Source organism: Sander vitreus, chromosome 15, assembly GCF_031162955.1.
Source record: "Sander vitreus isolate 19-12246 chromosome 15, sanVit1, whole genome shotgun sequence".
Taxonomy (NCBI): Eukaryota; Metazoa; Chordata; class Actinopteri; order Perciformes; family Percidae; genus Sander; species Sander vitreus.
In genome coordinates, this window is record NC_135869.1 from 23,666,151 (window position 1) to 23,691,398 (window position 25,248).

At 40.0% G+C, this 25,248-nt stretch overlaps 1 protein-coding gene across 2 annotated transcripts in view; it reads left to right on the forward strand.

Moving 5' to 3' along the window:
* The window catches only part of LOC144530423 (protein kinase C beta type-like), a 102,483-nt gene that overhangs the window by 11,236 nt on the left and 65,999 nt on the right, over positions 1-25,248 (forward strand). For both annotated transcript variants that reach the window (XM_078269995.1, XM_078269994.1), the window contains exon 3: positions 19,874-19,956. In XM_078269995.1, the coding sequence (XP_078126121.1) occupies positions 19,874-19,956 (83 nt within the window). The remainder of the gene's footprint in view (positions 1-19,873; positions 19,957-25,248) is intronic.

The window sequence follows — 25,248 nt, forward strand, 5'->3', positions numbered from 1 at the left end:
GCTTTAAAACGGCAGTCCGCAAACCAATGGGTGACATCACTGATGCTACGTCCATCTATTGTTAGAATACATACAATACGTAAAAGCAACACACGGGAACTATTAACAGTATAGTTGTCGATGCATCCTGTGAGTTCTTTAAATCTTTAAGTCTTCTGATTATTTTCAGTGAAGCATTGACCTGCTCCAAACAGATGTTCAATGACTTTATTTTCAGCATTTTCAAGGGTTCATGTTATATAACACTATTGTGCAGTCTTTCATGCCATGCCACTGTAGTGCATATAACAACTCTGATAGTGAGCCTCAGTCGGCTTATTGATGGAGCCAAAAATATTGCAGCATTATAGTGCATTGATTTTTCCTTCGTTCCCCTGGTGCTTTTCAGACACAACAAAATAGCATCATAAACAGCTTGTGCTCAAGGTACACAACAACATAATATGAATCGTATGTTCTATGTGGGAAGGCTCATTCTGATGTGTAGGAAATTAATTTAGAATTTTCCTCTACTGCCGCACCCATCTGAAGCTACAGATTAGAGCAGTTAGCCGATTGTGTACAGCCTAAATGTGAATGTGATGCATGACATGGCCTAATTTAAAAAGAGGAATTCAAGAAGTGGAGTCGAACCATATTTAATTAATTCATGCAATACATTGTTGTTGCAATTTTAACTATACATGCATGTAAACTGAGGCTCTATTGTGGCTTGTTTATAGTCTTTGTTCTAATACTCATTCTACAGTTACATGCACTGTGTTTCCTCCCATAACCATTTCCTCTTCTCAGTTTATTGTGGAGGGTGGGGTGGGGGTGTGTGGGTGTGTGTGTGTGTGTGTGTGTGTGTGTGTGTGTGTGTGTCTGTCAGTGTGTGAGCATGTTTGAGAATCTAATGTGAGAGATATAGATTAAGAGGTATATGTGTGTATGCCTTGTTCGGTTAACCTATATAGAAAAGTGAGTAAGAGAAGCCAACTTTGAAACAGGAGTTTTGTCTGTTTATCAGCTGTCAGTGGTGGCTATCTGATAGGTCTGTGTGTGTGTGTGTGTGTGTGTGTGTGTGTGTGTGTGTGTGTGTGTTACACCACAGGGGTGTGTGTGTGTGTGTGTGTGTGTGTGTGTGTGTGTGTGTGAGACCAAGTCTAATTTTACTTGTCGGTGAGGGCCAGCTCCTTTTTGCTCCAATCTACTTTCACACTTTAACACATTTGAAGACTCTGATCACTCAGAATGTGTGTTTGGTTGTGTTTGTGTGCTTGTGCTTACTTTCAGTTACAGATTGACACACTATCTCCTTTATGGCTTGGTTGTCCTTGCTGCTGACATTTGCGGCAATAGTACACCCGTTGCCACGGTGACACCTTGGAGACATATCCTGATGGATAAGACAGCCAATGTGGGTCAAGCTTGTCCGGCATCACACAACACACACACACACACACACACACACACACACACACACACACACACACACACACGCAAGCCTGCAGCTGTGCGGCTGTACTAAGGCACAGTGTTTTGAGCTAAATACTAACAATGACAAAGCTAACATTATGATGTTTAGCAGGTAAAATTGTTACCATGTTCATTATCTTTGTGTAAAATGTATTGATGCTCATACATACTAATTAGCACTAAACACAAAGTTAAGCTGAGGCCAATTGGAATGCCATTAGCTTTGCAAATATTTGAGCTCAAAGTACTGGACAAATTATAAATTTGAGCTGATAAATAGGACCTCAAGTGGTAGCTCAACATCAGTTCCCTCATCATCAAAAAAGCCCAACAGAGGATGTACTTCCTGCGGCAGCTGGACCTGTCAAAGACAATGATGGTGCACCTCTATACCGCCATAATTGAGTCCATCCTCAGCCTGCTCCATCACCATCTGGTACGCTGCTGCCACTGCCAAGGACAAGGGCACACTGCAGCGTATCATCCGCTCTGCTGAGAGGGTGATTGGCTGCAATCTGCCGTCTCTCCAGGACCTGTACGCCTCCAGGACGCTGAGGCAGCCAGCAAAAATTGTAGCCGATCCCTCTCAGCCCGGACACAAACTGTTTGAACCCCTGACCTCTGGCAGGAGGTTGCGGTCCATCAGGACCAAAACATCACGCCACAAAAACAGTTTCTTCCCTTCTGCAATCAGCCTTATTACCAAGGCCCCGGACCCCCACTGACATTGATACTTTTCTATTTCTGATTCTGAAAGTGAAGGGATCACCAAAGTGATTACAATTAATCCTGAGGGGAACATGAATGTCTGTACCACATTTAATGGAAATCCGTGGAATAGTTGATGAGGCATGTCACAAAAAACACGTGGACCTTATGATGTAGCAACCAACAAACTGACAAACTGACTTTGCCACCCTTAGAGCCATGCATAACCAACAAAAAAGGAGATAGAAAGCCAAGACCTAATTATGTGCCATCTTCAGCAAACACTATGAAACGTTCCTTAAATTACTGGAAAAGTTACAATCAGTTGTTTTTGCTGTTGACTGTCCTCTCTTTCCATTGTTTCTTTTAATCTTGACAGTGATCATTCCATAACTGAAACCAAGTAGTTTCAGTTGCCTAAACATAACCATACCCTAACCAGATGGGTTGCAGAAAAGAAAACTCTACTCTGCATCATTTCTGGAAGAGTAATAGTAGAGTAACTTTGAAAGGCACTCAAAAAAGACATGCTCAGTCATTTAGGTTCTCAGCCTGCACTGACTAACCTATATCAGTGGTTAGGTCGGACAGATGTTGCACCATCATCTTGTATCTTGTAATACTGTTCATACCCTTCTATGCAATTTTGAAAAAGCTTACTATTTACAATTATTTATTTTTATTATTGTTTAGCTTTGTGCGATAATATTGTGACAGAGGTAGAAACACTGTATTTTAGTGTAAATACACTGCACTACTGCAGTCTCAGTAAAGAAGCCAAAGGTGTGTTTCTAACTCCGTTCCACCCACATTGCTCTCACCACAATAACATCATATGTTCTCTCTAGTAGTTCTCTGCTAGTTCATTCTGTAATTATTCACTTTGCCACCACTTGTCTCCTCCATGATCACTGTCACAAGACCTTTGCCCCACTCTGTATTTGTTGTTTGCAGGGCAATTTGATGCAATGAGCTAAATGTCTAAAACGTGAATCACGGTGTGTAGGTGGGATGGCCCACCTGGATTACTAACTGCTGGGGGAGAGGTGCAGCTGTGCTGCTGTTGTGGGTTTGAAAATGTACAGTGATATAATTTCTTGGGCAAAAGGTCATTCAATTTCTTGGTGGAAAAGTAGTTCACAGACTGAATACTGGTGTTGAATTTGAAATCTATTTTCACCAAGATGGATATACAGTCGCAACTTATACAAGTTTGCAAAGGTGCTGCCTATCTTAAGCATTTATCGGTGTTTTAAGACCCCTACGTCTCCTTCCAGGCAGCACTAGGATTAGGCAATGGTTATGGTTATGGTTAGGGTTAGGTGCCTTGAAGTCAACGGTCGCACCGCTGCCTGGAAGGAGCCGTTGGGGACTTAAAACACCATTGAGCGACTTTAGCATCTGTAGTGGATAACAAACTACATAAAACACAAATGTAGCACTGGATCTGGACAAAAATGAGCAGCCGTTTTCATGTAGACCATATAATGCATGTCCAAAACACAGCTAGAACAATCAGGTTTTTGAAGTTTAACAAAATGTTATTGGAAGGTTTATTTAGTGGGAATTTGATCCTGTTTACGGCACAGCGTTTAACTTACTAGCAATTCTGGCAGTAAAAACAATGTATTTGTCAGACTTAACACAGTGGTTCTGTTCAGTTCACAGCAAAAAGGACTCACTCCAAGTTTTTTCCTGTCTGTCGTGTGTTTATGTGGTACTATGTGTTTGTTTGTGTGCACATTTTAGTAATTAAAATCTAAATGGGGATAAATACAGTTTTCATCATAGCGTGTGTGTGTGTGTGTTATTGATAGTTGACTGATGGAGACCAGCTAACTATGTCACTGTTGCTCCTGAGATACTTTAACCCATTAATCTATGGATGGTAACCTAGCAACAGGCACACGAGCCAACAGGAGTGCAGAGATCCCAGAACTCTTTATCTGCCTCCCTCCATCTTTGTCTCTTTCTTTTTTTTTACTTTCTAGTTTTGCGTCACTCTCCCTTCACATCTCTTGCTTTTTCTCTCTCACCTGACATCTGTCCCACTTCCACTTTAACTCCAACAGGCTGTCTCCCAACCCTGCTCACCCCTCATTATTTTCCTTTTATTGTTTCCTGTCAATCAGTTTACGAATATAATATTGTTGAGTTCGAGACTTTATGCTTTTTATGAGAAAGTAGGAGTCAGAGAGGGTGTATTGTTTAAATACCATCCACCCACTGCATCTTCAATTTGACATCATCATCTTTTATTTCTTCTTCATAGATTAATATACCTGTATAACCATGATGGTGTTTTTCCTGTTACATGATTTATGTTTTAGAATGACAGAGGAGCATACAGAACAAGAGTGAATAAGACTACATTTGCTTATTGTCTATATGCGTTTATTATTTTGTGTATATGCATAGTTATGTGTGTGATCGTCTGCACATGTAAAAAGGATAACAGGCAGCCAGGCAGCACTGGTCTGTTGCCAAACATTGAGCGAGTTGTGGTAGACTTTGTCCTGCCTTGCCCTCAAAAAAACACACACACACACACACACACACACACACACACACACACACACAATGCCAACTGTTACAATTGTAACTGTCAATCGTTGATTATTAAAATAATCCTAATCCTGTTTTGTAGCTATAGTTAGTTATTATGGTTTTACTGTCTGCAGTTTTTCCTACAGTAATACAGGTACTGTAACTACAAGTCATCGCAATACTGTGTGTCCTGTTGTGTACTTTTTTTTATCAAAAAGATAAAAGCATGAAGAAAAACAAAAGCAGTTTCATTATAATTGCAAAATGATGGCTGCAGAGATAAAAAAAAATAAAAATAAGCGAATATACTGTATGGTGTGAAACAGCATAAATGTTGCTGAACAAAACTTTTTTCCACCTCACAAGGTTTTTCATCTTTTCGCACACTCCATCAGGCAGCTTTCACAGTGTATCTGTGGGCTGAACGATTTGGGGAAAAAATCTGATCTAATCTTTCCTGCCAGATATTATTATTATTATTATTATTATTATTATTTTTATTATTATTGTTATATTTTATTTAGCTACATATTGCACCTTCAACGATCATGTTAAATACATTAATAAAAAGTAAATGAAATATCCACCTAAAATGGGACTTTGTTTTAATGTGTGAATAGCTTCTGCAGCGACTAGTGCTTCAGAGTAAAAGAAAATGGGGCGGCAGTGGTAGAGCAGGTTTTTCAATAATTGAGGGGTGGGTTGCTGAATCTCAAACTCCATGTGCTGAAGTGTCCTCAGCAAGACACATGGAGTTTGAGATTGAGCAACCCATCCCTCAATTATTTGTTGGTGTCTTGGTGAACTTGTATTTAGTTCATTATTTGGTATTCAAACCTGTTAGTCTCATCGACTCTCGTGTCAGTATCTGCAGCTCTTCACTCTCACCTCTCTGTCCTCTCTCTCCCACACTCTCTAACTCATCCTCTTCATACCACAACACACACACACACACTCTCTCTCTCTCTCTCTCTCTCTCTCTCTCTCTCTCTCTCTGAATTAAGGACTAAATCAGTAGATTAGATAAAACTGCATGTTGAGGATGATGATTATACACTTGGGCAAATGAAATGCAGTGAAAAGCTTTCTGACTCTCTAACATATTCTTTCCTACCCTCAGTTATTTTTCTTGCTGTCTGGACCAAAACAGCAGGTATTGTTTGAGGGGGAGTTAAGATAGAGAAAGTGGCAGTGAAGGGAGGAGGGCAGGGGAGAGTGTGTGTGTGTGTGTGTGTGTGTGTGTGTGTGTGTGTGTGTGTGTGTTGGCTGGACATGGACATCAGCAGTTGCCTGTTCAGGTCATATTGTGGAGGTAGATGTACTTTGGCTTTGAGAGGAAACTAAGGGCCCTACAAACACACACACACACACACACACACACACACACACACACACACACACACACACACACACACACACACACAGAAAAATAACAGACAACCATTGTTGGTTGAAAGATTACCAATGTAAATGACTTTTTTCTTAGAAATGCTGATTTTCAGCTTTCTTTCTGTACAAGTAAGACTGGATATTTAACATATGTGAGACGTAGATGTGTCTGTCGTATCTTTCTAGTGTAGTACTATCTTTTAGGTTTTAGGCGGTTGGTTGGACAAAGCAAGTAATTTCAAGACATCCCCATGAGGTTGGTCCACCGTTTTGGTTCAGACTTAAATATCTTACCAACTGCTGGATGGTTGATGATGATATTTTGTACAAATATCATGGTACCCTGATCACATTCACACAGTTATACATTGTCATCTAGAAGCTGTCCAGTACAACCACAGTCTGATCTGCTGGCAACTGAGCCGCTCCACTGAGCAGTTTGGGTTAAGGGCCTTGCTCAAGGGCACCTCAGTGGTGGTGGTGATGATTTATCCTGCCGGTCTGAGGGATTGACCCAACAACCTCCAGATCACAAGCTTGCTTCTTTTCTCGCCCAATGCTAACCCAATGACCAAATACATGCAAAGCTAAAGACATTCCCAACAACCCCAGCTGTACTTTCATTTGCAAATGTTAGCATGTAAAAAACGCCTAACTAGCTGGCTTTGATAAAGAAATGTTTTTCCATACAGTATTTACATTTTTTAAAAGTAAGATATAGTTTTTCTATATCCTAACTACAATGTAAGTAGAATAGAATGCCTTTTATTGTCACTATACACATGTACAATGAGATTAAAAGCAACTCCTTTCCCAGTGCCAACATATACGTAAAAAATATAACAACATGAAATAAAATAAATAGTGCAACAAAAAAAGGGGGTGGGGGGGGTAAGGTGCACAGTTGAGACACTATAAGAAAACATGAAAAAAATAAGTATGGTTTTATATACAGTGTGATATGCAGTGTGAGTTATTGCACATTATTTGAATATTGCCCAATAGTGGTGATCATATTCAATGAGTAATAGATATTGGACAATGAGAGTAATAATTTGTTACTGAATTTGAGGCAGTGTGTAGACATTGTATGAAAAAAAATGAAACCAATACTCAGCCATACTGTACTTACACCATCATTAACATGATGATGATCGATCCCTGCTTGTCACATTTGGCTGAGGTTGCAAGTTTGATTCCACCAGCACATTCGAAGAAACGGACGGACTTCACTTCACACTCAACTCTTAACAAGTTCCATCAAGGTGCCAACAGGCAAGGCACTGTACACACACTGGGCATCTCCCAGGTCTGGAAGTTTGCAACTGTGTGTGTGAATCAAGGCAATGCTGACAAAAAACACAAGTGTAATAAAATGAAGCATTAGAGACAGACTGATAGTACAAAGGAGACAGTGATAAAGAGAGGAGGGAAATGGAATTAAAAGTGATAAAAGAATCAGACAGAGAGAGTGGGATGGAAGGAAAAAGACAAAGAGACAGCCGGATGGCTGTGGCTCTGACAGACAGAAAATGAGGGATGGAGATGGAGTGAATGAAAGATGGTGAAAGGGATGCAGTGAATGAGAGCGCGCGATGGAGTGAATGAGAGAGGATAAGGGTGGAGGTGTAAGCTGGACCACGTAAAATCGTCTTGTGCCAGAATTCTTTCACAGCGCTGGCACAGCGCTGAAACTGAAATCGAACGGAGCGTGAAGCCAGACAGACTGTAGTGTCTCCTGTTCTCTTTCCTAATTGAATGTAAGTACACTATTGAGAGGGATAACATACTGTATTAACTGCTGTCACAGGCCATGAACAGGTCTGACACTATTAGAAAGTACTGTATTTTCTTATGAAGACATACAGTAATCACAATCCCTTTATTCTCAGCATGATCACATGGCTGCCATTCATGTATCATTAGATCATCATTTTTGACATTCTTCAAAAGTCAAAAAATAACCCATATTAAAATCAACAATAAATATAGAATATAGCCTTCCATCTTTATAATGTTGCACAAAATAATTACGTTAATTCCACACAAGGATGATTGAAGATTTTCAAATGTTTATTTATCATATTTAACACATTTTTGAAGGAAAGAGTTCAGTTTTCTTCTCTTCTTCTTTTCTCTTCTTCTGTGGCTGGGTAGTGACTTTTTACCACCCCACACCTCTCCGTTGCTTCAATGAACTGGATGGATAGTTGGGGGCAAACTGTGGTGAACTGAGTAAACACTGTGATAATTTACTGAAATTCTGGGTCTTCACGTCAGATTCCAATTCGAACCTCGTCACTGATTCCTGATCATTTAGCTCCGGTTAGCTATTAGGCTGGCTAGCTAATAGATGTAATGGCAGATTTGCTTTAACAATTCTTTATCAATCTGTAAACAATATTTAATATTTAATATCAAATGTTACATTGTCTTGCTGTTTAAAGTGATGTGTGGATGCGTGGATCACAGTGGACACCTGACAGAATACCCGATAGGGATACAAGATTAAACTAGGGCTGTCAATCGATTAAAAAATGTAATCTAATTAATTACATACTCTGTGATTAATTCATCTAAATTAATCGCATACATAATTTTTGGTGTGAAAGTATTTTAAATATTTCAATTCAAAAGAATCAATGAATAATCAGCATTAGTGACATTAAAGTAAAAAAAATGTTTTTATTATTTTCGGCTTGTTTATTGCTAAGGCCATATGGTCAAAATTAAATGATTCAATAATAATGTAATAACTATAACAATAACTTATTGCACTAGTAAATTGCTGTTGGATGACTAAAACAACCACCAGATGGGAAAAGGGCATTTAACAATAACTTTGAATGCACCACGAGGCTGTAGGTTACCAGTTTCATTGAACACAGAGTCTGTGTTTTTGCGACAACGGCAGTTGCAGACTGTTACATCCCGATGTTGAATCCTCTACAATGAAATACAGTCAAACTTTACACCGTTGAGCGTTAGCTCTCAGCATTTTAACCGTGTTTAATCCAGCTACTAGCTAGCGGTAGGCTAACGTTAGCTGCTGTTGAGTATAGTGTTAACTAGCGTCACATGCAGGGATGTTTCTGTTGCCTGTAACGTATATGTTTCAGAGTATCAGAGAGAAGCGCAGACATATCGGTGGCACCGAAATGAGGCGTCGAAATCCGCGTTGCTATTCGGTCCGGTAGATACTGGTCGTTAAGGCACCGGTGCCGTATTAGCACAGGATTTCGGTACCCAACCCTATTCAGGAAGAATATTTTTAGTAGTAAATGTTCCAATCAATGATCCAGGCAGCGCATTCTCGTCTCCCTCCTTCATTTTACAGTCCAATGGTGGCTAGAATGGCTCTGGGTCAAAGGTCAATATGGAATGGATTAATCTGCGTTATTTTTTTTAACAGTTATTTTGACAGCCCTAGATTAAACATTTCCACACGGAATGCATACGGGTCATCATTTATGGAAAGTCTGGCTAGTGATACAAAAACTCTATCAGAAAAAGTAAAAGGGGCTTAAATATAGAAAATCAATGGGGGATATCAAAAACAAGATTTTTGAGCAATGCCTGGAATATGAATGTGCTGAACAGTTTTTTGTCACAAGAGTAAGCAAATGGTGAACCATGGTTCCACCATGAACCAGCAATGAACATACTGCATGTGAGCTGTCAGTCGCCGGTGCAACAAACAATTTTACAGTGTGTCCTGAGAGGAGTGAAATGTAATGAGCAAGCGTCCCTGCGCTGTGCTCCGGTTTCTCAAATTAAAAACACAGCAAGGCCACTTAAGAGCAGATGGACTCTCTCAGAGGGACTTTTCAGTCACAAAAATAAATAAATAAAAAACTCTATGAATAGAATAGAAAAATGAATAGAAGTAGTTCTCAAATCATAAGCGCTTTTAACAATAGTTCGTTGAGATAAAAAAACTGCAATTTAAAATGGCCTTTCTGTGAAAGCGTGATTGCTTTGCTTTGTTTACACTGGCTGTTGTTTTCTTACGATCATCATCAACGAGAGGTCATAGTTTGCCTGCCAAGTGAAATCCTCTTCTCCCATGAAAAGACACACTGTACCAACGTGAAACTTTATAGATGTAGAGCTGGAGGAGGAGAATAGAGAAGAAGAAGAGCTGATGGATTGATGGAAGGGAGAGAGAGAAAGAGGAGGAGTGATATGGGTGTGCTGACTCACTCCCTGACCCTTCTGGCCTGCTTCACCAGCGGCATCGTGGGTATTTATACATTGGCGTAGGCTGTTCAGCCCCCTTATATAAGCCCTTAAAGACGTGGACACACACACGTGCACACACGCACATACACTAGGGGAGGTGCCCAAGGTGAATGACGTTTTTGGTTCAGACTATTGACTTTCTTCTTGCTTTCTCTTTCTTTATCATCTTGATCTTCTTCTTGTCTTCCTATGGTTGCATCAGCTTCTTCTGTGAGTCTTTCACCCCACACATCAGGATGTTCCCTCTTCACCGAGACAGTAGGAAGAGCAAGAAACAGAAACTGTAGTCTGGCCCGCCCAGACCTCTCTCCACGCTGTTTAAACACTGTGCCAGGTCTGCCAGGACGTGGTCAGGGAGAAGATCTGATGGAGATGTTTTGTAGTCAAGTCAGTGAACCCACCCAGTCAGTCAGTCAGTGAACCTCCTCAGTCAGTCAGTCAATATACCAGACAATGTGAAACCTAATCATCTGTCTCAATTAGCAATTAAACAGCTGTTCTTGTCAGTCAAATAGTAACCGTGTTTCACATCAAACCCACGCAATTATTGTTAAAGCAACTCTAGGTAACTTGTTAGGATAATTACATTATCAAAGAATAGACAGAACTACTGAAGAGTCTCTCAAAGTTCATTTTTACTTGCAAACACAAGGAGTCAGTTACAGCACTTACTACAAAGTACAGAAATGACTATCGAAACGCTCTCTACAAAAGCTTTTGTAATACAACGTAGAATGTGATACCAAGTCTATAGTCCTAATAAAGAGTCAATGTCATCTTCCTTATCTTCGGACCATTCCGTGCTCTAGACAAGGACAAATTAGTGGCTCCCATGTTATCTTTTGGGAGCGTAATCATTATAATATGGCATTCTTATGCAAACAGTTTTAATATTAACAAGACAGAAAAATGTAAATCACAATTTTTCTAACATAACTTTTCCTGCTTCGGTCCTCCTACAGGTTGGAAGCGGAATTGTCCATTACATTACATTATGCAAGTTTGCCAGATCGGGTAGCGGATCTGTAGTTCGAATGAACTGGACAATGTAATGTAATGGACAATTCCGCTTCCAACCTGTAGGGGGACCTAAGCGGGAAAAGTTACCTAGTGTTGCTTTAATGTAGAGTGTGGCTGTTCTAGCGATAGCAGAGTGCACTGTCCATTACAGTTTGTATAAATCAAATGAGAAGCTGGAAGAGCCTTCCACATCATGGGAGCATTATGGATTCTCAGTGGATTAATAGAAACGTTAGGCAAAATGGATTAAACTGAAATGGGTTAAACTTAACGACGAACTGATTAGATTTTGGTCTAAGGTCTAGCTCACTGTTCCTACGCTAATTATGACAACAATGTACACAAATGGCTAATAGCATAAAAGGATGAAGTGATGACATTCTATATCCCAAAGGTCAACTTCACTGTGAAATCATAATGTTCTGCAGAAACACTTTTTTTGCCGTTATTCAATGCCATAACTCAGGGACAGAAGGGGAGACATTTGGTCAGATACTGAATTGGTGACACCTTGACCTTGAAATTGGGGTGATTGTATATTTCTTCTGTGCTAGTCTGGAATTGCCAGATCTCCGCAGCATTGTGAAGGTCTGGCTACACCACACATAAATTCTAGGATAGGAGAAAAAAACGCTCAGGGTTGTTTTCATTTCTTTAAATCAATCACAATTGTCTTGGGCGGTGCTAATGATGGACGGTATGTATTCTGTATGTATCTAAACTTTATAACCCACCAAATTTTCAATAAAATCTTTCTGAATAAAACAATAACGTTACTTTGGTGTGTAACGTTATTTCGGCGTGTAACGTTATTTTGGCGTGTAACGTTACTTCGGCCACAGCAATCCTGCCACAATTGGTCCCAAAACGTCCCAGTTAGATAGTAAATGCCTAAAGCCTACTACACTAGAGGTCTGATCGGGCCAAATCTTTCCATCCGAAGCCGCCCCACGTCCGACAGAGCCATGACCAAACCCAGCCCGAGCCCGACAGGCATTAAGATGTTTATGTCCGAGCCCGACCCGAGCCCGACACAGTTAAAAATCTCTTTTTTTTTCTCATACTAATGACACATGTACGTTTGTTTGTGTGGAAAGCTTTTATTAAGCAACTATAGGAAGGCATTCGGAAATGTCAACAGATGAGCGCATCAGCGCACACGGGGGAACAAGCACACATTAATAAGCTGTTTAATTTAAAATGTTCAATGTGTTAACCTTTCCTGCTTGCTTCGATTCCGACCGTGATCAGAAAACCAGGGGAGACTCGTTACCTCCAGGGCCGACGTTATATAACGTCGGGGTTAAAATCCCGTTTCTGGTGAGCAAATGAATTAACTTGGCTTTCAGTCTGGGGTTTATCTCGGACACCGCACACACTGTGTACAAAACTTAAACTTATTCCAACAACTCTGCTCCGGTTACATCTACACGTCTGCTTCCTCTTTCTCTATCTCTCTTCTGCTCACTTTACACGCACACACTGAGCTCTCTTAAAGGAGCTGCAGTACCATTTTACAACAAATGCCTTATCGCGCTGATGTGACCGAGCCTGACACGAACCCGACCAGAATTTCAAAATATCTGTCCGAACCCGGCCCGGCTCGGGTCGGGTATCCATGCCATACTACACACAGAGCCGATAATCGGCCGTTGGACAGTCTGGCGAGGTCAGTGACTCGAGTCTGTTCGGTGTGTTCCGTGCCGTCGTCCGTCCGAGGGGCCGTCAGCTTTCATTTTGGCCGATTTGACATGTATAATCGGTGGGGCGGGCCACTGCCGGCAGTCAGACTCAAATGACCCATCTGATTGGTAGAGTGCTAACCCGGAAACGGGGAGCGGAATGAGCGTGACTAGAGTCTCTCAAAATCGGACGAAAATCTTTTAAACTGACCTTTGTCGATCTGAAATGAAGACAGATTCAGCAACTGCACGGCCTATTTCTCACTTAAAATGTTTTCAGAAACACGTTTCGGTGAACTATTTTAGTACAATATGAGATCGTATTCTGAACAAGCCGCCATGACAGTCTGTCTTTGAATTTCCGGAGAAACCAGACCCACGTGACGCATTCGTCCAATCAGCTGCCGGTTTTCATTTTTGGGCGACAATTCAGATTAGCGCCGCCTGCTGTTATGGAGACGTGTTACGTCTCGTCGCTTTGGTGTGTTCCGAGGCACTTTTTTGACCAACTCGGGTAGACTGATCAGTCCAACTGCCTTTTCTGCCGAGGGTCGGCCGTCTGGTTTGTCTGGCCCTTTACGTTAAACATATTCTTCATAAATCTTTACAATTATTCCCCGAAAGAATCAAGCAAGCCTGCCTTGTTGCACAATCCAAATTTCCTTCAAAATATGCCATTTTCAGCGTGTAGCTTGCTAGCTCAAAGTTTGTTGTTTCCTGAAACAAACAGAGTTTTGCAAGGCAAGGGACATCCGGCGCAGGATATTCCGGCGATTATCCAGTAAATGAACATCCAGACTACTTCTGTGCTGACGGGTTGAAGATGTATGTAAAGCATCCATGTTTTCGCCAAAAAATACACTTAATATCTTTCATTAAAATGCTTCAAAATCTGGACAGACATGGATATAAACTGCAACTTGACTGGTTGGGGAGGCATACAACTGCAAGGCGCTAATTCGTCATGCAGACAATCACTGATCAAACCGTTAGATACTCAGTCAGCTGTAGCACAGTATTCAACCAGGGAACACGGAGTGTGTGTGTGTGTGTGTGTGTGTTTATGTGAGTGAAATACTATACTGTAGGTGATGTACTACTACAGCTATACATTAACAAATCTGACTAACTAGAGAGCGTTGCCACTCCCTGTGTCGTAGCATTGAACCTGGCCCCTGAATCTGACAGTTTCTAAATCTGGGACATCGCTGTACAGCGTGTCACTGCAACTTACACACACACACACACACACACACACACACACACACACACACACACACACACACACACACACACACACACACACACACACACACGGACACATTGGCAGCTCATTAGAGGAAATGGCTGTGTACAACAGTGTTCTGCCAAAATTTCATAAACAGAATATACTGGAACATAGAGGAGAGGAGATAAAGATGGTAGAACAAAAGGAGATGAGAACAGGAAATGAAAGGAAGGGAAGTCAAAAGAAGAAAATTATTCAAATAGTCAATAATCATCCTTCAATTAATCTAAAAGCCTGAAGGTTAACTATGTATAGCAGTTAGTATTTGGTAAACTAATGACATTTGGGAAGTTGCTTGCAATGTAATACTTTTAAATTCTAAGTCAGCTATTGCAAAAAGTCAACCCAAATACAGTAGTACTATAAATGCTGACTCTAGTAGGATGGAAATTATGCTTAAAGAAGATTCAACTGTTAGTCAACTGTTACTCAGTTTAAGAGCAAAAGAAAAATCTATTCTCATCTTTCTGACCGTAAGATGATTCACTCTTGTCGAATTGTAAGAGGTAGGTGCTGTCAGTTTGAGCCCCCCTCTTCACACTATTGATATACAGAAGGCTTGATGGGAGGATGATATTAATTGACAACCAGCTGTTACATAATGATGTAATGTGACTGTTGGGAGATCGGGACAACATGGGAGACTTCAAAGAGCTATAGCTGACAAAAACAAGTTTCAAGTGGTAGTTAGTGCCTGTGAAGTGTGGTGGATTTAAGATACACACAAGCTACATGCAGGTATAACTGCTCTACTGCACTGAACAAGATTTAAAATAACATTGGTGATTGCTAACACACTTTGAAATTGATCATCTAAATCATTGGTTATTGATACAGCTATAGTTTTTTTTTTCAAGTGATACCAGTCTGTATGACACTCATGATCAAACTGTATCATTTAAATTCCAATATTGCACATGATTCTTTGGCATGCATCAGTATGAATACGGATTAGATAAAGAACTGAACATCCTTAAAAGCAATTAGTGAATAAAATCATTAGAGCTGCAATTAACTAATTGTTTTCATTAATCGTATGCTTATTTTCTTGATGAATCAATTGTTTGAGAAAATAGTAAAACATGCTCATTATAATTTCCCAAAGCTGTTGGCGGTGCCTTCAAATTCCTTGTTTGATCCATCAATCAGTCCAAAACCAAAAAGATTGAGTTTATTATCATATTACAAAGAAACCCAGCAAATCCTAACATTTGAGAGTCCAGATAATGAGTATCAAAAGTTTTAGACTGATTTCTTGATAACTTGACTAGTAGTGTCAGCTCTTTCAGCATATATTTTGCCCTACATTTTTACTGTTGTTATTCATATACAGTAGGGACCTTAAATGTAAAGTAGAACATCATGTGGACCACTGAAGTGACTGTACATGCAGTGGCATGCTCTTTCCTAGGAAAAAGGCTTGAGAAAATCATTGCTTTTGGGACATGAGGACATGTTACCACTTGCATAGCAGTAGTACAAGTCACACAGTTACAGATAGTAGTGTGAGAGCTTCAGTGACTTACCAGTGACTCTGGCTTTATCTGCAGAAACAAGAAACGTTTGTAAGACTGATTATTGAACGATTCTTGTGTAAAACGTATTGTACAGCAGCATAATTGATCCTCCTCAGTCTCACTAAGTTGACAGTGAAAAGAGAAGCTCCCCGTTGGCTGAGAAGGGATTCCTGAGGTGCTAACTGCAGCCGGTAGTGTAACTTAATGCTCAGTCGGTGTTACAGGTAGACTACAGGAACACTACATGGCTGCTTACCTCTAGAGTAACCTAAGCCCACACAGCCTGCCACAGTGATGTAACAGACTGTTGAGAGAGGGAGAGATAGAAATGAGAAAAGACAACAAGAAACAGGTGAACAGAGAAAGGTGTGGAGACACTGTGCGCGTGCGCATGTGTGTGTGTGTGTGTGTGTGTATGTGTATGTGTATTCATTACATGTATATTTAATATATGCTATAAATAATGAAGGCACATTAGGCAGGGTGCCAGCTCCACCAGAGTGAGCCTGAGATCTGTAACTGGGGGCACAATGAGGAGGAGGAGGAGGAGGAGGAGGTGGTGGTGGTGGTGGTATATAGGCGGAGGTATATAGGCAGGGAACATCGACAGTAACTGGATGGACACCAGTTTCAGCTCAACGCAAGACACCAGAACCTGACTTTGGGAGCTGCAGATCTAGAATGCTACATGATTAGTGCTTTTATATTGGGTTTATTAGCAAGAACCACACCCTTAACTGACATGCAAAAATTATTGTTTATTGAATATGAAATGTATTAGTAACGTACAGAAGGGAATGGAGGAGGAAGATAATGGCTGTGGTGTAGGAAGAGCTACATAAGAATCATAAGAAAACATAAGAAATGGCTTCATGGCTTAGCAGACCCCCGGGGAATCTGGGAGATACAATATAGGAACTTGAGGTAGGGGAACAGAAAATGAGAATAGACAGGCGTTTATAGACATGTGACAGAAAGTGTTTTAGGTGTGGCTCTTCCCCTGAACTAGCTCCAGTAAATTATCTCCATTTAAGTGACGTGGTGCTCAATGTTTTACCAGGGTATCGTAATTGATTGAATTTTTACAAAGCTTTCGTTAAGGGATTGTCGAATGGAACAGAAAATATAGCTTACAAAAAAAGCCTAACATTGTCACTCTATACAATGTTATATGGTGGCCCTGGGAGCTTAAAGCACATGCCAATTAACAAAAGAAAAGAACATGGCAATAACATCTTCACCAATTTGATATTTGGGGAAAAAATGCTGCAAATAAAAAAACACAATCAAATACAGAAATGCACTGCAAATTCAAATTGAACATACTGTAGTATGTGTAAAAAAAGTTCTGTTTTTGAACTATTTCACTATTTTGTCTCGACCAGATGCTACATTGCGCCAACATAACACCGACGGGTGCCATTCGGCATGAAAAGAACATTTTCTTTTGCTAATTTACATACATTTTACTGAAAATACTTGTACTTACTGTAAGTAACATTTTTAATGTCGTATCATGTATAATTTCATGTAAAACAACAACAACATCATTATGGGAAGTGTAAGAATCCCTCCTCTAAACTGGAGTAACCTGGGCCAATCAAACAGCTGCCTCAGGTATTCCAGCACTACTACTATCTCTGTTTTTAGCCCTCTGTAAACTTGACGGGTTGGTCTGGCTTTGTGAAATTAGATTGTGCCACCTCTCCTTTTGAATTTCCACCATTGTGATTAAGTATGTACTTAACCGAACAGATGTGTAAATGGATGAGCGAGGTGATTATTGGTGTGGATGAAAAGACTTTTGTCAAAGGGAGAAATGGAGGGCACACTTCATTTCTGGCAGTGTATTTTTGTAAAGAGATATTCTATTTGTGTGTGTGTGTGTGTGTGTGTGTGTGTGTGTGTGTGTGTGTTGCTTAGGGATTTTTCAGTTACAATACACAAAAGAGCAGTCGCCTCAAAGCAAAATGTGCACATAGCTCTCACCATTTCTATCTCTACCTGTATCCCCTCCACCCTCACTCTGTATTTAATCAGCGATATCATGGAATGAGTGGGGGGTACGTGTGTGTGTGTGTGTGTGTGTGTGTGTGTGTGTGTGGTATCATTGCAGTGAGTGGGCGGCGTAACCAAAGAGAGGATATTGCGTGGGAGTGAAGTACCATTGAGGTGCACATGATGTACATTATAACCCCTCCTATCAGCACAGGTTTGACAGTAGAATATAATAAAATATGATAGTTTCTCTCCAAATATGTAAATGAGACAGTCGAGGAGACCACAGACAGTGAAGATATCATGTTAACAATTGTTTTAATACTCTCTAACAATCACTGATCTGATCACTGCTACTAACAGTGCATCAGGGTATTCTTATTCAAAACAGTGCTTACCAAAATCCCTTCATGTTTTTTTTACTTTACTTGACCTTAATTCCCTTACCATGAGTTAAGTTGGTAACCACCAACATGTCAGAAAGGTCTGTTGGCACTTTGACATTTCCAGTTGAAAATGAATTTCAGTGCTCAACATGGTTATTTTTAATCAATCAAATGTTTAGTGTATGGAATGTAACAATAGTTACACGCTATAAAGACAAGCACGTTTTACAAGATTTCATACGCTTTCAGTAGAGCAAAAATGATTTCAGTATGATTTATTATTTTTAGTAGTGGCTCTAAACCTGCTATCATCATCTCTGTAGTTCAGTGCATTTACAGCACTTCTCAGTATCTCTCCCTTAGACATGCACAGTATGTAAATATACTCTTGAGTTGTGTGTGTGTGTGTGTGTGTGTGTGTGTGTGTGTGTGTGATATTTTTAGCTTTCTCTGCCTGTCAGTGGAGCTGACATTGATCAGGGTGGAGATGACACGCTCGCTATGCATTGGAGCTTTCACATGTTTCTGCACCGCCGATTGTTACCAACCTGAAAATTGGAGCCATGTTACGCTTTTCATCTTGCTTAGATTGTCATCGCACTGGCTTCTGTTTTGATCTTTTATGTGTATTCATGTGTATACTTGTTATCTTCAACAAATCTGTGAAAAACTCAACCTTGAATTTTTTGTTAATGCAGATGTTACAATGCTGTTGACAGCAAACTTTGTAAACATGGGCAATCCTGTTAATAAGAAGTCAATTTTGGTACATACTGTAACATAAAATAAGGTTACATTTTACATTGCATTCTGGACATTTAGAAGGTGCTCTTATCCAGAGTGGCTGACAATGAGTCAATGGTGCGGGAGTGACAATAAGAGTGTGTGGGTGTTAAGTCAGAAGCACAGCATCCCTCTGTACATTTACCACCGCTAAAGCTTTTCATAGGTTAAGTAAGTGCTGCGTGGAGACAGCAAAATAACTCTGCTTTCATCAAGCCTCAAAACCATATCTAATTGTGCTTGAACCTAATGTCAAATTAAAATAGTACATTTGAACGACATAATGTATGCTGGTAACCTTGATGTACTTTACATAGGGCTGGGATCATGTTTGATGTCATTATGCAGCTTGATATAAAAAGGTTAATAAAGCTCCACCATGTTATAGCGTCTGTCTTCCCAACAGTGCTGTTTGACTCATTTCATCCTGATAAATATGGTGTGCTTCCCTTTAATACAAAATACATACATTGCAAATATTCGGATTATAAATAAAGCTACTAGGACAGCACTCCAATTTAATTAGAATTTATTGCTACACAACGGATGTTTCTGGCAGCACCCTTCCTCAGCGTGTGCACAGGCAATTACAAAACGTATAAAATAACATTATATAACATATATTTAAATAATTAAATATTCTGATTAAAAACTTAGGTAGCCAGCTGAATCGGGCCTGTAGCCGTTGAATGTCAGAGTACTCGGCTGTGTTCAGCACTCAAGCTAGCTTGGGTGCTTACTGGGCAAGAAAGAATTAGAGATGTTTTTAGATTACGAATAACATATTTTGTGCGCAGTTACATTTTCTCTCTCTCTCTCTCTCTCTCTCTCTCTCTCTCTCTCTTCTTTCCACAGTGTGTTGTTTCGTGGTTCACAAGCGTTGCCATGAGTTCGTCACTTTCTCCTGTCCAGGTGCTGATAAAGGACCTGCATCAGATGTGAGTACAAATAAATGAATCGTTTAAAATCATACACCTGTGTATGAGTGGGAGACGGAGTATAGTGAAAGACAGATGGAACGAGAGAGACTCCACAGACACATCCTGCTCATGAGCCCCCATTAGCTGTCAACGCCACTGTTACGGTTGAGCTGCCTCCATCGTTTTCCTCTCTTCTCATTTTTCTTTTCCCGTCTTGACAGGTACACCGTACCATCACTGGACTCAATACTGTACACGTTAAATATAGACATGTAACACCTGTAGCTGCACCAATACAACCTATATTGGCCCTGAGCAGCGCCACACTTTAATTAAATGTGATGTTGACTTTAGATGTTAGATCTGCCTCAGCTGTGGAGGGGATGTACAGTACAGGAGGCTGGTTAAAGGAGGACTGTTAGATTTCTTTTGCACTTTGATCAGGAATGGAGTTTCTTAAACATTGCAGTGTTTTATTTCACTGCTTTATTATCACATTACATAAAATATAAGTGCATAATGTAATTACTGTAATCAAATGAGACTATGGCTGAGATAAGTGATGATATAGGGATATTTAGTTCCTTGGTCAACTTTTTTACAGCAGTCTATCACAGTAGATGAAATGAGGATATTTTGTGTTTAAAGTTGATTTGTGTAGCATTATTATACAAATACCTCTACAAATTTAGATAAAACGTACTGTATGCATCTCTTGTTTTAAGTGGTGAGTTCAGGCTCTCAAATTTACATCTCTCTGAGACATTTTATAGTTTTCTCTCCATGAAGAAAACTATAAAGTACAATTTTAGCGTCTTTCTGCAGCTACTGTCTAATTTCACTCTTGTTACTCTTATTTGCCCTGCCAGAGGTTTAAACCCTGACATAACTTAAACTCTGATGTTCCCTTAATCTCTTCTTAAGTATCTTGAAAATTAGAGGAAAAAAATCCACACTCTACAACAACATAATATCACATCAAATGAAATCTGTTCCCCTATGCACTCTACATATACACAGTGTTGTTGGAGGTTAAAAGTCGTGCTTGTCTTTATGTTATTAATTATCTCGAAACATTCTCCTGACCTTCTCATCTGCTATAACAGCAAGAAGTGACTTTAAATGGTACTTTTATCATCATCTCATCCACTCTCTCAAGGAGCTGAACAGTGTCTTTTCTCTGATTTATATTTTTAAAATGCAAACCTATTCTCTCACCTATCCTATTAAAAGGACAAAATGAGTTGCCTTCCTTGTCTTAAGAGCACTCTCAGGATGCCAACTTCATCCTCTCAAAAACCCAGGGGTCTTTGAGTTCCTCAGGCATGTCCTTACCTCCCTCTGGAGTGCCCTTTCAGTCTGAGAAATACACTTAGTGAGCCGCCTCCAGAGGAAACGGTGTTCACTCTTTGGCTTCCTCTGGTGTGTTCTGTATAACTGATAAGTCTCTGCAGTCTTTCCTCTTGTCTTAGTATATGCCTGCCTGTCTAACTACTACCTTACTTATTTTTCTGCTCTCTTTCACCTGACTGCTTCTTCCACTCTGTCTTAGTGCCGTTTGGAGTACCACAAATAGCCTCTTCTTCTTTGATAGCTTCTGTTTTAGTCAGGGCCGGGGTATCCAAAGAGATGCTAAATCTTTACGTAAACCATTTTTCTACATTTAATATCTGCAGGTTCTTAGAAAGTCTGGAGAAGTCCTTAAAAACAAAATATATACATATAAATACCTTAAAGTGTATGCATCCATTAAGTATTGAATGTGTTATTTGTCCTAGTAAACAAATGCAACATAGCATTAGTTGCGGTAAAGCAATGTCGTTGTATTAGTTCATCAGCTGCTTCTCAATGACTGGCTCATCCAGAGCTCCGTGGCTAATAACATCCAATAATATTCATATAGGTGTACAGTGGAGCCATTGCAACCTGACCCTTCTTGTATTGCTTTGAAACAAAATGCATTGAAAGAAAACATATTTCAAATGTTATGAATTGTTTTCTCACCCAAACTTCACCACCAAAGCACTGTGTATTTCCAGTCCATTTTGCACGTTAACTCAACTAACGATAGCAGAATCGTCATTGCTGCTTCTTTAAAAGGCCCTGCAAAGAGCATGACTTTTTCCCACCAGATCTAACTCTCACTCTAACCATTTGATATAAATGGCCAATTCCTTGATGCAAGTTCCTCTGAGTAAAACAAAGTTAGTGTTTAGATTCAGTGTTTCTCATCAAAATATTCTGCCAGTATCCTTGCCTAGTCTTCGTCTTCCGTGCCTTTTGCGGGCGGGAACATTGCTGCATTTCTTTGTGCATTACTGCCCCTAACTGTTGATCAGTGGAATAGCATGAAACCAATGGCAGGATGTTCTCTCTGCAAATGTGCTTGTGTAAATGCATGTGCATTCTTTTGCTTGATACAAATAAAACGGGGAATTGCTCGTAAAAGCATGACATATCACTACTAGGATACCTTTAAATTGTTCCCATCATGCTTTCCAACAAAATTTGGCTTCAAGGCCATAAACAGATACTGTATCCTCTTTCTTATGCTGCTCATTTGTAGGGTCAGAACTTTACGTTAAATCAGTACTTTGTCTTTTTTTAATTTGGGCTGAAAGAAAATCAACCTGTCCTATTTCCCACATAGTTATACATTTTTGTTGACCCCTTAACATTACAATAGCTGAGTCAGTCCACAAGTTGACCCGGATGATTCAGATCTTTATATATCTCCTTCTACCTATTTCCTCTGAATGCCACCTCCTCTTTTTCTGGCACTATATTTCTATTCCTATATTTGGCATACATTTAACGCTCTTTCTCCCACGGTGTCTCTCTCCATTCTGTTCTGTACATCCTATTTAAATGCCACTCCACCCAGGGGGCCCTTGCTCTTAATTACGGGGCCTCACCAACCCCACCTTGTCATTTCCTTAATGAGTTCATGGTCTTACGACCTCGGTTCCTGCACAGTGGGAATGTTGTATATCTCTGCTCCTAAGTAGCTGAACGTTTAAATATAGGAGACAGGAAGACAGGTAACCTGGCTCACAATGCACAGCTTTCAAACACCTGGGGGTTTCCATTGGTTATGTAATTCCTTGAATAGAATGACGTTTTGTAATAAACACCTGATGAATTGATATTTAAATAGTTGCCTCATTGCAAAATTCCCAAACCATGAAAACATTATACAATTTGATCATAAAAGCTCTCTGACTTGGTCATGGAACATTATGAAAACACCGGGGTGAAGATTTTCTAATAATGGTGTCAGTGGGGGAATTTCCAGCTTACGAACTCTTGCTATGTAAGATGAGACGGTGGTACCCCAGGTCTCATTCAGTCAGTGTCCAAAATAACCTCCTAACCCAGAGGAGTTGTTCAACTTTGTGCCTCCATGGAAGACGGGAGACGTAACAGCTGTATGATAGGACAAAGCTGCTCAGCCTGCCAAGGCCATAGTGAAACTAAACACATAGCACATTTTTTCTGTGCTGAGATATTTGGGAGTCTGCAATATTTACTTTGAAGGTTCAGCTAAACTTAGTTTATATCCTTGACGTTCCACTTTCGGGATTGCTCCGTTGCTGACGGAAATTCCGCCGGATTTCACTCGTTTAGGCCGGATATCCGTTGCCCTGGGCTTTCTTTTGTGTTGGCATTTTAAACTGGTCGATTAGATCTGTCCAAACTGAGTTTTCTGTTGCACGACTAAAACAACTTTTCAACGTACACATGTTCCACCAAAACAAGTTCCTTCCCGAGGTTTTGCAGCGGCACGCGGCTTTTCCCGGTGCTTAGCACCGCCCAACGTGATTAGTTTAAAGAAATGCCAATAAACCAGAGCACGTTTTTCTCCCATCCCAGAATGCTGTGTGGACTAGCCAGACCCTCCTCCGCAGTGCCGCGGTGGAGGAAGGTCTGGCAATGCAAGACTAAGCTAAACGTAACGCCTCCAGCACGAGTTTAAATACACCTTCAGGAAGACAGGAACTTCAGAGAGTTGGGACGGCACTGCACAATAACACATTGTGGTTAAACTGTACTGCCTGCTTAATTGTCTCCTCAATTGAGTGTTCATTAAAAGCTCCTGTGTAATTCACTCCCGAATCTTCTTCATGTATGTGAAATAAGTTGTGCTGCTCTTGAGTTTTTGCTCTTGTCAGATTTTGACACGTTTTCACCCACGCACACCTGCACAGAAACGGCTATGTGAACTTGAAACTTGAACAAAACATTTTCAGCTTAATCATGAGCATATTTAGGTGTTCTCCAACATTATCTCTCTGTGAAATAGTTAATTACAGCAATGAATGGTTACGCATAGTCATACTGTTTTAAGATTCAGCTATGCTATTCTGCCAAAAGGGGAAAAAAAGCTTTTTCTTTCATTATAATTGTTCTGTATTTCCAAGAGAAGAATATCCAAATGATCACTGAGGTAGATCTTTATTTTGTAGAACATTTTCAACACACTGAAGTGTCACCATTTAATGTCCAAATTCAGGACTAATGCTCTGCTAATATCGTAACCAGATATTTATATATATATATATATATATATATATATATATACGTGTATTATATTTATTATTTTTTGGAGCCAATAGTGTCAGTGTTAAGCTGTAATCAACAAAAATACATTAAAAAAGAAAGTTGACAAGCAGTTGTCAAAAATGATCTGGTTCCAGATTCTCGAATGTGAACATTTGTTGCTTTTATTTGTCTTATTCTGTAGTAAACTGAAGAATTCTGGGGTTTTGAGTATTTTAAATACCCATCACATTTTTATAATTTTCAGACCTTTTATAGGCCAAATTATCGATTAATTGAGACAATAATAGGCAGATGAGTCAATGATTGAAATAACCATTAGTTGCTGGCCTACGTCAGTGCTATAATAAGATTCCTCTACATCGGAATGAAATGACTCCTCAGGCATCGGCCAATCCTGAGCCTTTCTCTGAGTCCTTGACGCTGATGATGTTGAGTGACGTCTTTCACATGGGTCACATACATGAAGGAACAGCACAGCAGGAGATGGTTTTGAAGGACACCAGATAGATGCAGCTATAGAGGAAGACACAATAGACAGAAAGCGGATTTATTCTTCATAATCACTCAGTGTCTGCAGCAATCAGCCCAACACTCCTATTTTACCTCCTGCCAGTCCCTCCCTGTGTCTTTGTATCTGTCAGCTATATATGTTTAAAAGAAGAAGTCAATTATAGATCTGGGTTAATAGAATGGGTTCCCTGTGGGAGAGGTCGAGGGATGAGATCCTCTAATGAAACCTACATTTCA